Below are 15,841 nucleotides of genomic sequence, written 5' to 3'. Positions count from 1 at the left end.
ATTTGCTGTTAAAACTTCTCATTTTTTTCAGCATTTGTTTAAGGGGGGAAAAAATTCATCAGTCTGAGAAACGTGCAAATCCATCTGGCCACACATTAGAGCTCTTCTAACTGTGGAGGATTTCAGTCAAGAATGCAAGGCAGGATTAAACATCTCAGGCCAAATCATTCACTCCTCATGCTTCCACACTCCAGAACATTTCAGCCTGACAGCAGAGCTGCAGATCCAAAAGTGGTAGCTCAGCTCATATGTGCTAGTGCCAGTTCTGCTTTAGTTTGATGATGGCTAGGGATTCTGGCTGCCTCTGGTGCAGCTACTCATAACACTGCCTTACTAAACCAAAAGAAATAAGGTTGAAAATCTAATATGAGGCACTCATCACTCAATTACATATTTCTTGTGAAAGAGGCAAAAACCCTGCCATGTTCTGCAAAATCTCAACATCAATAGCAATTAAGTTTCACATCAAGAGCAGAGAAATACTACACTGACTATCCATGAATAACTTCATATGCAGTGGTTTGCATCTTTCTCTACATTTCATGCTGTAAGACAATAAATGATGGTGCCCTGGCACAAGAAACTATTCACAAATAACCAGAAAAAATATGTGAGTAAAGATATTTTATATTTCCAGTTCCAGAGATCATGTAATTGGTCCTATTACCAACAGCACAACTGCTCCAACAACAAATCACAACTCATAGTTCAATTCAGTTTTAGAATCAAACCTGGGATTAATTATGGCATTTTCATTGAAAACTTCTCAAACAAAAAGTATAATGGATCTCATGTAATCCGATGCATGTTTTTAAGAGTTTTCCATAAAGTATGGAGCAGTATCCGCAATGTATATAGATGGTTGGTAAATTAGGGCATTGCTTCTCATTTAGAGGAGATGTTAACACAATAGTCTAGTGGCCATTTATACAAGAAGAAAAAAATATGAGCATTCTAGAAGTTTACCTAGTAAACTTCGAGTGAAGTTGGGGAAAGGGGGAAGAAGGCTTTGAAAATGTCACTATGGTTTTAGGCTGCATAAAATTCTCAGCCTAATAAGGCAGGAGAAAAAAAATGCTTCATTCCCCAAACGAAATGCATAGTAAGGAAAAAAAAAATCCATAGTGGGGCTTATGGCTTGTCTTTGAGATCATAAACTAAGTAACAGATTAAAGAGAAATGCAGTCTTTAATATATGTTTGGAGGGAAAAAATAAAAAGAATGAGGATCTCTCATTTTTCCAAATTTTGTCCACATCAATGAAAAACAAGAAGAGATTTATTTCAATAATTTCACTATACTCAGAAAGACTATTTTTATGAAGTCTGATGCTAAATTAAAACCTCTATCCATTTTCTTATTCAAAAAATGCATATAAAATTTCCAATGTATTCAATGCCAATAAATATATGGTTGATTATTTTAAACAGAATAATAAAGCAATGTTGGAGGGTTTGTGTGTGTGTGTGTGTGTGTGTGTGTGTGTGTGTGTGTGTGTGTGTGTGTGACTTCATGGTGACCCATGGATCTCTTGGTAATCTAGTAAGTCAATAAATTCATCTTTCCTAAAATTTTGATTATGTACTTAGATGTTGCCTTGGAACTTAACAATCAGTTTCAAAACTGGCCAAGTACATAAAAGAAAAAGCAGCCTTATGATTAGCATATCAGTGAACAAAGATGAACAATAAATTTCCATCACACTGTTAAACTCACTCAAAACAATCAAATACTTCATCGAACCATTTACAACTACCGACTGCACACCAAACCTGATTTTATATTCTCCCTATTTTAAATAGGTGTAATATTTTACAAGGGCTTCACGAGTAAGAGATTGTGAATGTAAAGCAGTCCATTAATTTTATATAAGCTATTTTATATACCTGTGGGCCTCTAATAGCATTCAGCTACAAGGTTACAAGGAGAAGTATCATTTTCTAAAGTTCAGTTGGAGAGGTTGGCATATATATACATCACTGAAATTCCAGCTATCATGCCAGTAGTTCTTCTTCACCAAAATTGCTTTCATTCTATAGCTGAAAATACTGACATAAACAGGACAACAATGTAGTATCAGGTACTAGATTCCTATCAAGGAAATGGTACTGTCAAACTCAAGTTGAAATTTCAGGTCCAACAACTTATGAAAACAAAAGAATTCCCTATTGTAATTTTCCATGGAATCCTTCAAAGAGTAGATGTACAGATGTATATCCAGTCTTGCTCTTATGTGTGTGTGTGTGTGTGTGTGTGTGTGTGTGTAACCTGTACATGAAAAAGGGTCTTCTAAGCCAGGACATTTTCTCCAAGCCTTTCTATCATAATTTTGCTGGCAATAACCTATCTTAGAGAAGGAAATCGGTGCCTTCTTCCTTTTAGTCTATGGCTTTCAGTTTTATTAAAATTCCTGTTGATTTGCAGCATGATGTCTTTGTGTTGGCTCTGGAAGGCCCTGTTACTCTATGTGTAAATGTGCATTGTGACAGGTTAGGGGCAGGGATAGGCAGAAAAACGTAGGGCTTTGCAGCTGTTTCCAGCTAGCTGCTCAACTTCCTACATTATACTGCAACTTTGCCACGTTTAGCCTAGTATATATTTCCAATGAGTGGAGAGCCTGGCTTTTTTTTCCCACTAAGTTAGTACAAGCTAATTAATGTCTTTTTCACTTTATTGGGATCTCTCCTGAAAAAGGCATGACTATGGGGTCTGGTCTCACAGAGACAGTCTTTGAGACTTGAGAAAAGTAAATTAAAGTGACATTTCTGTTACTATCAAAGCAGGCTTATTACTTCAATATAAGCACTTCCTTAATTTTCCTTTCTCAGCATGCTACATAAATATAAATAAAAAGTCCTCCACTGGATTTATGTTACATTTATCTCACGGAGTTTAATTATAAAACCTCTAAAAATGAAGATGGTGGGAGAAAATGATGCCAGTAGATCATACAGTGCTGGTGTTGTGTTGGCTGGCTGTCTCTGCTGGCAAGGAAACAAAGACACTCAGGTAATCACAATGTACCATGAAAGGCTGGGCTCCGAAGAAAAGAAAATTCCAGGGGAGAAGGGTATTATTATTACTTTAGTGGCTGGAAGTCCACAATTTTAAATTTTATTCGCATCAGTGTTATTATAAATGTTATTATAATTATGATAGTTTTACTGCAATTAAGGAGGAGGAGTTAGGTTTTTTTTAAGGGCCACACCCTATCTTCTCTGCAGCATTGATCTGCTGTAATAAGGGACAGGCTGCCAGATGAAGACCAAGCACTCAAAGATACACACACACACACACACGCACACGCGCGCGGGCACACACACACATGCACACGCGCGCGGGCACACACACACACACACACACACACCCCTCACTTGACCATAAGAACTGTGGCATTTCAGGGAACAGTGAAGACACCTGTACAGGAATACAAGTTTCATCCCAGCAGCTGCCCACCAGGAGCGTCAGGCAACTTCTAGGAGTCAGAAAGGCTGTGCCAGGGCGTGAGGGCTGCAGAACGGAAGAGAAATGGGGAAACGCTGTGCAATATACTCGGCAGGACCCTCAACAGTTCGGCGACTCCAGTGGGTGCAGGTGGGGCCCATTCCCACTCCTGGAAAACTGCAGCTGACTGGCGCGCGCAGGCAAACGGCCAGCATCTCACCTGGAGCAGGAAGAAGGCCGTTCTCACCGGGGACCTTCGAGAATACCCTGGAGGCGTTATGCCTAAACCTTCCCCTCCCTTCCTATTCAATATTCGACTTCCCTGCACCTCCAGATTCGTTCTCTTCTCTCGGGCTTGCATTTCTCCAAGCTGGCTTCTCACGCGGGTTGATGGAGCATTACCTGCCAGACCTCTGCTCCTTTAATACGGCGGGGATTTGCAGAATCGGGAGTCCAGAAAGGACTGGCTCTGACGCTAAGGCGAGAGAAAAGGACGGAACTTCCCAGCCAACCTTCGCCTTTGACGCCGAGAACCCCTAGCGCCAACGCTCGGTACTCTCCGGCTTATTTCTGGACCAAGTCAACCGTGTGATCGCCGCCAAGGAGGAACTGCTCGCACTTCAAGTGACCGCAGTGTCCGCTCTAGAGTGCTCGGGGAGGCCCGGGCGTGGGGGGGAGTGTGCAACAGCAGCCGGAGCAAGAGGGCGAGGGGAGGGGAAGAGGAGGAGGAACGACGGTTGTGTATCAGTGTTCGAGGGGGTAGGGTTGGTGGAGTGTTTGTTTTGCTAAGTAAATAAGGAGAAACTGTCCCCCACCCCATCCCGGGTCTAATGATGATAGATCCCGTGCTGCTTCGGGCCCCACGCCGGGGAGCCTAACCACGGAAAATAATGAGGCTGCAACCCCATTCGTCTGCATTACGGGCGAGCCAGGCACTTTCGATAGCAAATATATCGATTCCCTTGCACAGGCCGTTGTTTCGCCTGCTCTCCGTGAATAATTACTGCTCCTCTGGAAATTCATAATAATTAGGACTCCGCACCCCACTCCACCCCGCGCTGCTTTTTAAAGGCGCATATCTGCTGGACGACTTGGTGGCTCCAGCCGTGCTCCCCGCAGGTGGGAGATAGGGCAGGAATCATTGTTCCCCACTTGGTTTTACTCTTTCGAGACAGCTGGTTCCCCTCCTACCTCAGTTTCCTTGTCTGTCAAACGAGTTTTTTACAGTGTTAAAGATGCTTGCCGCTCTACCTCACAGGATTCGCGTTTCTGTTTGAGAGGAGGGGTAGATTTAACGAACTGTGCGAGGCAACGGGGGCAGGGGAGGCGAAAGTGGAGGAAAAGAAGGATTCACCTCTCCTCAGGACAAACTCTGTGGCGACCGCGTGGCGCCGCCACCAGGGAGGGGGCGGGGAAAGGGGCGCTAACGAGAGGCTCGGACCACAGGAAACCCTGGGGACCTAGCGATCGGAGCTTAGTGCTCCCGAAAGATTGGGAGGGGGAGGCGGGTGGTTCAGGTCGCGACTGGGCGGCAGCGAGGTGTCTGCGGAAAGCGCGCACTCTGCTTGCAGATGGGCCGAGCCCGCACCGCGGCTGGGAGGGAGGCCGGGCCGCGGGCACCACGCGGGGCGGAGCCTGAGGCGCTGTCCGTGGTCCTGAGGGATAGCTGGGTGGGCCCGGCTTGCCCAGCCGCCGGCCTCCGGCCAAGGCCCCATTCACCCTCCGCGCCGCGGCCTCCCTCCGGAGAACCGCTGCTGTCCTGCCGGCTGCCCCAGGAGCATCGAAGCTCGGCGGCGTCCACGAAGAGTTCCCCAGAAGCCACGCTTCTGGTGTGAGGCCTTGGGGTCCACATGCGAGAGCGCTGCACCTGTGTTTTCATAAACCCGTTGGGACTGCTGGAGGTCACCCGAGGCTAAAAGCAGACACTGGGGAGCGCAACTGTGACGGCGGTGACTCAGGCTGGGAAGCTTCCCCGGGCCCGAACTCCGCGGCTTCGGCCAGAGGGCTGAGTTTCCGAGTCGAGGGTCTGAAGTCTACATCGAAGGAAGTTTCTCGCTTCTAACTGAGGATGACTTGAAATGGCCTTGAAAATCAATGGGTGGGAAGGGGGTCTGAGAACGAGGGCGGCATATGTCAGGAGGACGCCCGCTCCCTCCGGTGGGGCGAGGGCGCGCAGCCTCTCTTCGCGCCCCTCGAGCCGCTGCCTCGATCCTTCCCGTCAGAATCCACTAGGGCGGCGGGGATATTGGGCGAGGCCCGGCCAGAGACAGGTTCGGCAGGGACGAGCAGAGCCCCCACGAGCCAGTTTCTAAGGAAACACTCGGTTTTTACAAGCAGTAATTTGTCTTACTGTGGGAGAAAAACAGCACCAGAAAAGCCTCACGGTTCTCCATTCTCATGCAGATGCAGCGGTGCGCTCCGGCCGCGGCCTGCTTATCCCCCTCCCCATCGTATTTCCGGCTGGAACAAGTAAAATACGCTCATTAATTTAAAAGAAGTGGGAGCCGGCGAAGGCTTTTCACTAGCCGCGGCGGGAGGGGCACGTGCAGCGCGCTCTCTGCTCCCGAGGCCCTACGGCACGCACCATCCCCAGGCCCCAGCTCTGGGCGCCGCCTTGCCTTCCCGAGCCCCCGACCTGATGCCGAGGAACCTTCTATAACAGTGGGACCCCGAGAAGGGGAATTCTCTCCGCCCCACAACCACCCACCCCCCCCGCCAGCCCCCACCTCCAAAGTAAACAAAACATACTAGGGAAAGCTGTTTACAGAGGAGGCAACCAGGTTTGGAGCCCGCAGCAGAAACGCGGCGAGCTCATTAGAAGTTTAAACAACAGCCAGCAACCCGCGAGGGCAGACAGCAAACTTGGAAAATGCGCCAACGCGCTCCTGGGCGCGCGGAGGGGCTTGAAGAAGCCGCCAATACATATCATCTCAATAAAAAAGCCGCTCTTGGAAAGCTGGCATAGTAATTGAGAAGGGCGTTCTTTCCTGATCTGCGTGGCATTTCCTCATCTCGTGCTGACAGAGCCAGCTCGGGAAATTGCTGGTAATATTCATCTGGGAAGCACTTTCATTTAAGGTAATTCATTCGACTTTCACAATAAATTGAGTGACATCCTTACGGCGGAACCTTTTTATCCTTGATTAAGTGCTTGCCAAGCTTTGGTTCCCACTTTATTGTCACATTCCTTCAAGCGGAGTCGTCAACCGGCCCATCGGCAGCAGAGAAATGCGCGCGCGCCGTGTTTACCGAGCTCCGGAAGGGGTTAGTGCTGACTTCGAGAAAAAGAGCTGGTCTGGAGCTTGAGTAGCGGGTAAATCAAGATCGCAACTTCCCGCAAACTGACGGCAGGACTGGCTAGAAGAATGTAGGGGGAGGCGAGGGAGCAGACGCGCCTTGCCACCCAGCTGCTCCTGGAAGTCGCTGACCCGACGGCACCCAGCAGGCTAACTCGCCTACTTCCCTCTATTAATTAAAATGGCGCGGACTGTTAAGGTCTTAGAATAAGATCTGAAGCTCCTAAAGGACGAGGTTGCTTTAAGAGAACTTACCTGAATCGAATCAAACCTAGGCATTTTTTTTAAAAAGAGAGAAAGAAAGAAAGAAAGAAAGAAAGAAAGAGAGAAAGAGAAAGAGAAAGAAAGAAAAGAAAGGAAAGAGAGAAAGAAAGAAAGAAAGGGAGAAAGGGAGAAAGAGAGAGAGAAAGGAAAGAAAGAGAGAAAGAGAAAGAAAGAAAAGAAAGAAAGGAAAGAGAGAAAGAGAGAAAGAAAGGGAGAAAGAGAGAGAAAGAGAAAGAGAGAAAGGAAAGAAAGAAAGGAAAGAAAGAGAGAAAGAAAGAAAGAAAGAAAGAAAGAAAAAAAAACGCTTCCTAGCTAGCCACTTGAGAGCAGGCAAACTTTCACAGCTTCCATCAGCTTTCTTTATGGGAGGAAGAGTGCAACAAGGGGGTTGTTCTTCATTCTCAGGATTCCCTTTTGACCCTTAATATCACTGCGGCGACAGTCAAACTCACTGAGAGCTCTTCAGACCCCGCAATTCCAAGCAAGGCTGACAAGTACCTAGGTATTTGAGAACTAGGCGAAACCGGGAAGGCATCCCGTTGCCAATGGGTGGCCCCTTCTCCCCCACCCCCTATAAAAATCAAAGAAGCCCAAGAGAGAAAATTGCTTATTTGAAAAAGCAATATCCAAATGCTTTCATCACTCAAATGCCCTTTTGAAAATATTGTCGTCGGTGGTTATTACCTGGACAATACTGTCAATTTCTGTAGTCTGCAGAAAATCTTCCCCCAGATAGAAAAGTAGGACATTGGGCACCTATCTCAAAAAAATCAACCAATTTCCCTGCCACCTGATATATTTTTCACCCAGACAACACTTTCATTAAGGAGGAAATAGCCGCCAACAATTCAAAGCCAGATGGAAATCAACTTTACACAAAGAGGAGCCACAAACTTAATGGCTTTCTGGGGAAATACCGCTGAGAAAGTTGGAGCAATTCTAGTTCTCTCCTTCTAATACTGAAAGCTGTTTCCCCAAAAGTATCACTAGAAGGCCCCAGACCAGTATAATCCTCCTGGAAGCGAGTGGAGGTGAGACCCACCCAAGCGCTTTCCACACACCCAGAGAGCTGCTTTTCTGGTCAGTGGGGCGCTGACTATTTCAGGGAAATGCCTGGAGTGGTGGCAACTTCTCCTCTCACAGAGCCCTGGAATAGGTCTTGAGACTGATGAATTCTCATTTTGTGCTGCTGGGGCATAGGCTCCTTTAAAAATCTAGGTTTCATCCTTTATCTGGAAGGCTGATCTAGGGCACAAGAGTCAGGAAATTCAGTGGGACTGGGTAACTTATAGTACTGCCTCCAAGAACTGACCTTAATAGAGAACACTGAATCACTGCTGTTAGGTAATGTGCTTTTCTTTTCAGGAATAAGCTGAAATTAATTAAAATGTTCAGTGGTCAGCTGGCTTAATTTTCAAAGAATGGGAAGTACCCATACCTAGTCCAAAGGATAGACACTGGTGATCTCTTTCCTGCTACTTTTCCCTTAGCTTCCACATTTCTTAACAGCTACCTTCATAATGAGTGGAATTCACCCAAACGGTCTGGCTTCTAACAGTGTAGAGGTAGTATTCCATGAATATATTAACCATGCTTTAATCTCTATTAAACAATTGGTATGGAATTCATATTTTCACGATACCCTAAATTCGAGGGAATAGATGAATCAAAATGTTAAGCACAAGTTTTAGAAAGAAATTTCCATTTTTGCCCATATCGGTTAAAAAAGCGACTAGATTATTATTAAATTAATTTCCTAGCAAAAATGGTGGGAACTAAATTGGAGGACAAGGGGCCTCTTCTCAGAATAGACTGTGGATGTATGACTTGATCACAGTAGCATCATTCAACCTCTCAGCAGAATCTCTGGACTCAGTTTCTGAGTATCGTTTTTGTTAACATGCCCTGGGAGTGCTCATTTTACTTAACTCTTGACTCTGAAAATTGCCACAGGTGAGCCCCCAAGCAGGACACCTCTGCCTTCTGCTGGGAGGTGCCCTCCCTGTGTGCCCATGCCTGTCCTTCAGCTCATAACCCAACTCAGGACCCTCATTCTTCCGATCCAGAAACCACATTTCCCTAGATTACCCAGTGTGTGCTTCAATTCTGTTAAAATGCTATTATCTGTCACCCCATTATATCATACTGAAAATATCCTGGAATCATTCCAGAACTGACAGGAAAATAAAGATTGCAGGACTTTTTTATTTTTTTTTAACAAGTATTATTACACTATAAGTTCCTCTCCTGCTGAATTCAGAATTTTACACCTGCAATTCAATAACATTCAGTAAACAGAAGATTTCCTTGCCTTTATTATTTTTTTTTTAATGATTTCCCACTCCCCTGCATTTATGGCTGGAGTTAGCCCTGTGGTGATTTTTGAGTATCCTAGCTAATATGCTTCAGGAGGTAACTTTGCAGACACATCTCTAATTAACTTCCCACTGCAGTATTAAAATAAGCTTCTAGTTTGAAACAGGACAGACCCATCTCTCAAAGCACAAAAAGACTCAAAATTCTCAAACTAGAACAGGCATTCAAAGAACCCTGGGCCAAGAAACATACTTTGAGAACATTCACCTAAATACAGGCTGGGAACTGTGGCTTAAATATGGAGCATTGATCTGCTGGATAGAGAGTTATTTTTCATTTTAAAAATATCTTCTTAAAACTGGGAGTATTTAAGGTATGTCTCTATAAGCAAAAGCCTAAATATTGTTGCATAGGAGATACCTAAACAAATCTTGATCCTGGAACATAATGTGTGATTATTCCTTGGGAAATACAACTGGGATTCGAGGGGCTTAAAGAGAAAGGTGATACTGTGGTATCAGCTATGAGGCAATGTACAGAGTGCCCCTGTCACTTAACTTGTGGTGTGAGTCCATAAGGACAAAAAAATTACTCATTTAACTCCTCCCTGGATTGTGGCAATTCAAGGGGAAAAATAAAATAATGGTTCTGCCACCCCTGCCTTTTTGGAGTGTAACTTGAAGCATCTCCTGACAACCTGCAGGCATCTATTGCAGTTTCTTGCAAAGGTCTGGGATGTTTTGGGGTGCGGCTCCAAACAAATGATAAATTCAGTTACTGTTTCTGGTATTTAACAAAATAGATGGAGAAAGAAGCTTTGACCACTTCTTGGTCTGTCTCATTGCTCCAGAGATTTAATCAAGGGTTTCTACTTATTTACTTGCCGAAATCCAACCTGTCCTGACTGCCCAATTCACCCTTCTAAATTCATTTCCATGGTAAAAGTCAGCTTCTTGCTCCTCCTGGAAAACAGCTTGGGATCTTGCCGACAAATAACCGTGGGACTGGAATCCCTGGAAATACTGCCTTGGGTCACAGCCACCAGCCCTTTGTTTTTGTGGTGCGTGTGGTTTCTAATCCCCGACACACAAAACAACTTTAGATCGGAGAGAAAAAGAATGGACTTCTAAATCGCCTTCTCTATTTTATTGTTCACATTTTGTATTGTTTTGAGTGAAATTGGAAAAATTGTCTCCTTTCTCTGTATTGCCAAAAGGCATTCAGGTAATGAAGTCTGTAACTAAACGGTAATTGAATCAGCATAATTTTCACACTGAATGGTTTTCAAATGCTCCCAGTTTACAATTAAAGGAGAATTAATGCGCTTGCTGTTGAGAACGCAGCGCATTATAATAAATCCAGCACTGTTGTTGTAATGAGTGGAAAACGGTTTAACTGCCAACAAACACATTTAAAATTTAACACAACGTATTGATTTCACTTCTACTTTTGACAGATTATTTTCCAGACTATCGAAATACTTGTTCCAAGCAATAACTGCACCACAGCCGCGAGCTTCTGCCGTGTGTGAGCACAGTTCAAGGACGTTAAGAACAGTCCTGAGGTTCAGGTCCTGCGTAAAGGTATGAAGAGGAGAGGGGCAGGAGGGTTTCCATGGTCAAGGGAATCTTTAATATTCTCCCTCTGTAGCTTTCACTTTGGGTCCCTCCCCTTTCTCTCAACAAACAATTTCTGTGTTTCCTCTGGCCAAACTTTCTGCCCTGCTTCTCTAAGCTCTCAATGTCAGCGGGTTTACTGGACACAGGTGGGCAAGAATGATTGAAGGTGAGAGATGGGAAGGACACTTTTTGCAGTGTGTCTGCGTTCTAGCCGGGGAAGGCACAGACTTCGGTAACGGAGTCAGAAAGGCCCTTCTTTTGGATTGGCTGCCCGGGCTTTCACCTGTTTACCCCAAGGTGTCCTGTAGGCGAGGACACTGACGCGCAGCGCCCTCTGGCGTCCGCGGCTGCCATGGTCAGGCGATAAAGGTGCAAACACACGCAACACTGAGGGTTCTTGGATTCCAGCTGAAACCCGTTTACACACATACCCTTATATTCAGATTCACACACACATATACATACACATTCATTAGCATATACAGAGTTCACACAACTAGCAGCCCTGCAGTCACAGACACCAGGGCAACAGCTGGGAAACGCTCTCAACTGCAGGGATGGCAACACTTTTGCTCCAAGGATTGTGGGTTCTGAAGCCCTTGGGGTTGAGACGGCACCGCTCACCCCATTCCCATTTATTCAACCCATCATGCCGCCCCAGCGTTTCTTGTTCCTAGTCGGAACACACAGAGCCCTCAGTGCGCTCCTGCGGCCCAGAGGTAGGTTATGGGGTTCTGTGCACTGAGCACAACTTCACCAGCAGGATAAGACTGTCCCTGGCCCTCCCTGAAGTCAGACCCGAGAAATTGCGCTCTCCGTCTTGGCTCCGCGCGGTGCCCACAGCTACCAATCCACCACCACCACAATAAAGTGCTTCCCTCAAAGCCCCCCACCCCGCCCACGCAAACCCCAGTTCCAACAGTGGGCAAAGTCCGGACCTCAGAAAACTCGGCTCTGGGAGGACTCGGATGGTAGCTTTGCCTTAGTATTTTCTCCCTAGCGACAAGGTCTGCCACTCCCTAATAAGGGGCTCAGCACTGGAACTGGGGTTTGGTTATTTGGTGGAAAGGAGAGATTGGGAGGAGAGGGAGGGGGAGCCTCTACATGTTTGCTGGAGCATCTCTGACCCAACTCCATCTGGAAGCTTGTGGGGCTCCTAGACAGTTAAACTTGTCCTGTCTGAACCCTACAAGTCGAACAAAGTTACCTGCACTTCTTTATGTGCCGCATCTCCAAACTGGGGGTTAGGTGGGTGGATTTACTTTCAAAGTCGGGAACCTAGGCAGATTCATTGCTTTCCATTCTCCACCTTCATTTCCTTTCGTTTAAACTCTGGATGAACTAATAAGAGTTCCCTGTCTTCCACCCCTTCTCTTTGCCTTCTCTCCCTATAAAGCATCCCGTCCAGCTATCTCCTCGGTTTCTGGGTGTCTAGGGCGCCCTAGACGCGGTTTAGAATCACTCGCAGGAGAGGGGGTACTGGAGCAGGAAACGAGGGTGGGAACCCCGGAAAATCCCACAGGGATCGGGAGATCAGTTTGCCAAAGTTGTTCCAACACCGTCCCTAGGAACGTCGCTCTCGCTGAACTGGCGGTCTCACCCTCCTCCCGCGCGCCCCCAGTTGCCTGGCCTTGCGACCAGGGTGTGATTGCGGGGGCGCGGGATTGGCAGCGACTTACCAAGTAGACGGTGGGCTGCAAGAGGAGAAGCACGTACCAGCACGTAGCCTGCATCCTCCCGCGTCTCAAACTTCCTCGGCGGTGCCTTCTCTGAGTCTTTGTTCCTTCAAAAACATAGATCCACCTGACATCCACTTTACAGAGCAAGGAGCGCTCTCAGCAGCCTAGATACAAATGAAATTAGACATCCCATGACCACGCGGGCAAGGTTAGGCTTGGCAACCAAGCGCGGAAAGGGGGTCGTGGCGGGAGGGATGGACCAAAAAAAACCCGGAGGTGGGGGAGGCAGGAAAAATTGAAAAGCGAGCAAATCCAGCGCCTGAAACCAGCGAGCGCGCGGTCCGCAGGCAGGCGGGCAGGAGGGTTGGAGGATGAGGGGCTCCTTGCGCCCTACGTTGCTCGGGTGCGAGTTCCCGGGAGGTGGAGCCAGGAGGTGGCGGGGCACACAGAGCCGCGTGCAGGCTGGTTCCGAGCCCAAGCGTCTCTGGCAGCGAGACCTGCCCTACTGTTTGATGGCCGGGAGGCTCGGACTAAAGGCGGTGGCTGGTTCTTCGCCAGCCCTGGCAGTGCTCACACACGTACACACCAGCGGAGAGAGGTGGAGAGAGAAAGAGAGGGAGAGCGAGCGAGAGATATTGAGCGAGGGGGACGCGAGAAGAGGAAGGGGTAGGTAGAGCTGACCAGGATTAGGTACCGGGTATCTCCAGGCGTTTGGTGCGATGGGGGTGGGGAAAGTGAATGCAATTTGCATATAGGAAAGCCGGGTTCAATTTACCCATTCGAGCGCCCTGCACACACAGAGATACCACGCGCATACACATGTACTACTTTTTTCGAGCGAAGGGGCACAGCCAGTCGCTAACTTCTAGAGTGGAAGCCTGCCCGGGTCTGTGAGGGTCACCCCTCAGGCTCACTCTGTCTCCCAACCAGTGGCCTTCCCCGCTGCCCCTTCCTGCTGCCCCACCACCCCACCCCAAGGTGTCCCCCATATCGGGACTGTGGAGGCGGAGGGTACGTACCGCACAGGACTGGGGGCGAATCCGGCAAGCAGGGACCGCTCTGCGAAGGCTCCATGGAGGAGCTACTCGGGCCTGGCGTCTCTGGCGTCCCGGACATGCCCTCCCTGACGCTTCATCTCCATGTTCGGGCGCGGACCGGTCCCGCTGCCTAGTCCAGCCTCGGCAGAGTCCGCGTCCCAGGGCCCGGGTCGCGCTCAGGATTGGTTCCGCGGGAGCCTAGGCTTGGCACAGTTGGATTCACGGTGCAGGAAACTTAAGAGGCAAGAGAGGGAGGGGAGGTAGAGGGGCAAAGCGAGGAAGAGAGAAAGGGAGGGAGAAAGAGAAGGGAGGGTGAGAAGCGAATGCGCCGGGCTACTGCACCGGACAGACCCGGACTGCCCGCGTTGGATCTGGGACGAGCGGTCCGAGGCTCGCTGGTTCCCGAGGCTGCCGAAGGATGGTAGAAATGACTTAAGGGGAGGAGACTGGGCAAGTCCTCAGGACTTGAACTTGAGAGATAAGACACTGGCCTTTCGGAAGAAAACAGCCACACGGCAGGCGCAAGCAGTCCGAGTTTCAGAGGGAGGGGTGGGGTGAGCAGAGCCCCGAGGATCCTGGCGCAGCCAGCAGCTGTACCTCTACCGGCGGCACTCAGAAGCCCGAGAGCCACTCCGGAGAGGAGTCGCAGGCTCTATCCGTGGTCCTGCCCGGCCACTGGGGGACGCTCTGGAGTGCGCTGGGGTTCTCGGCGCCGGTGCCGTGGTGCTTTCTCCGTAGGTCCACCGCTCGGCTCGCCTACCTTCCTGACTCGGGCAATTACATCGGCACGTGGGCGAACGATTCCTCAGAGACCAATTAATACCCCGTGTAAATGGATCCCGCTCCTAGGCTCTCGGCGGGCTGGGCCCGCACGGAGAAGTGGCTCCTGCGGTGTCTCTGGTGGCCGCAGTGCACCCTTCCCAAGGGTCGTGAGGAGGACTGCGACCGCCAGAGGAGTGGCGGGAAGCGTAGTGGGGCGGTGCGTAGGGCGGAAACGGGCGCAGGAGGGTACAGGTCTCCCCAGCCCGCCTTGGGCGCCTACGCGGGGCACCGTGGACCTGTAGCTGGGAGGCCCGAGACCCGGGCGCTGCGGACCGCCAGCCATTCAGCGCGCGACAGCCGAGAGGACTGGGCGACCTTGAGCGCTCGACTCCTAGCCGTGGGCTGGGCAAGGCGGGGGTGCGGCCTGGGAGTGGAGGTGGGGTGATGGGGGATGCTTGCAGCCTTTGCCACCTCCCTCGCTCCTAAAACCTCCTCCTCAGCCAGTATCTCCCAGTCTCCACCTCTTTGCTCTGACTCTCACTGTCTCTGTTTTTCTCAATCTCTCCCTTGCTGTCTCTATCTCTCACTCTCTTTTCTGTATCCTCTGTCTTTCTTGTACTCCATGCCTGTCCCTCGGCGTCTTTCTACCTCTTTCTGTGTCTCTCTCAGGATTTCTGACCCTCTCCGTCTCTGTATATCTGTGTCTCTATCTCACCCTCGCCATTCCCTCTCAAACCTTGTACTTGTCTTCTCCCCTTCACCCTGTCCATCACACAACCCACAACCCCGTATCCGGTGAGATCCTGGGACCAGGCCCTCTCTGCCGGCGGGAGGCCAGCATCTCCTCAACGGGTCCAGACTCAGTCCACAAGTCGGAGCGGACATTTTTCTTCCTTCTACCTCACCTGTTACCTCTCCAAGCCTGCCCTTCGCTAGTGCCTGGCCTGGAATGGTGCACTCTGCAGGATGACAATTCTATATAAGTGTTGGTTTGAAATTTATCTCAGGAGCCCCAGTTAGTGACCATCAAAATAGAATCGTGATTTTTAATGAGTCCTGGGGAGTCCTTTCCTCCAGCATGGCTATTGGATACCTCAGGCTCTAGTGTTTCTGCTCAGGTCGGTCGGCGCCCAGACACAATGTACCCTCTACACAAGAGGTCTCCCCCAACCACACGCTGAGTTCCCCGAGGGAAAGCTGGTAACCCCCACTCCGCAACAGAGCAGTGACAATCAGCAGAACCACCCTTTCCTAGAGCAAATGCAGGAGCCTTGCTGAGACCTTGGCCTGGAATCAGACCTCCAATTTAGATCCCCACTGTAGGACCTGCCAGGCACTTCCAGGCCTACATGCTCCCTTCCAAGCTAAAAATAGCACTTTAAAGAGCAAGCTCTTCTAATCTCCAAAGTTGTACTCTGCCTCTG

The 15,841-nt window shown here is 49.0% G+C and overlaps 1 protein-coding gene across 1 annotated transcript in view; it reads right to left on the bottom strand.

Annotated features, from left to right (window-relative positions):
- Window positions 1-14,057, bottom strand: part of NXPH1 (neurexophilin 1) — a 295,193-nt gene extending 281,136 nt beyond the window's left edge. The window contains exons 1-2 of the mRNA XM_007101742.2: window positions 13,638-14,057; window positions 12,619-12,782 (exon numbers count right to left, since the gene is read on the bottom strand). Of these exons, the coding sequence (XP_007101804.1) occupies window positions 12,619-12,672 (54 nt within the window). The 5' untranslated portion in view covers window positions 12,673-12,782; window positions 13,638-14,057. The remainder of the gene's footprint in view (window positions 1-12,618; window positions 12,783-13,637) is intronic.
- Between the last annotated feature and the right edge of the window lie 1,784 nt (window positions 14,058-15,841).

This window comes from Physeter macrocephalus, chromosome 5, assembly GCF_002837175.3.
Source record: "Physeter macrocephalus isolate SW-GA chromosome 5, ASM283717v5, whole genome shotgun sequence".
Lineage (NCBI taxonomy): Eukaryota > Metazoa > Chordata > Mammalia > Artiodactyla > Physeteridae > Physeter > Physeter macrocephalus.
The sequence above is the reverse complement of the archived record's forward strand: the minus strand, read 5'-3'. Positions and strand labels throughout refer to the sequence as shown.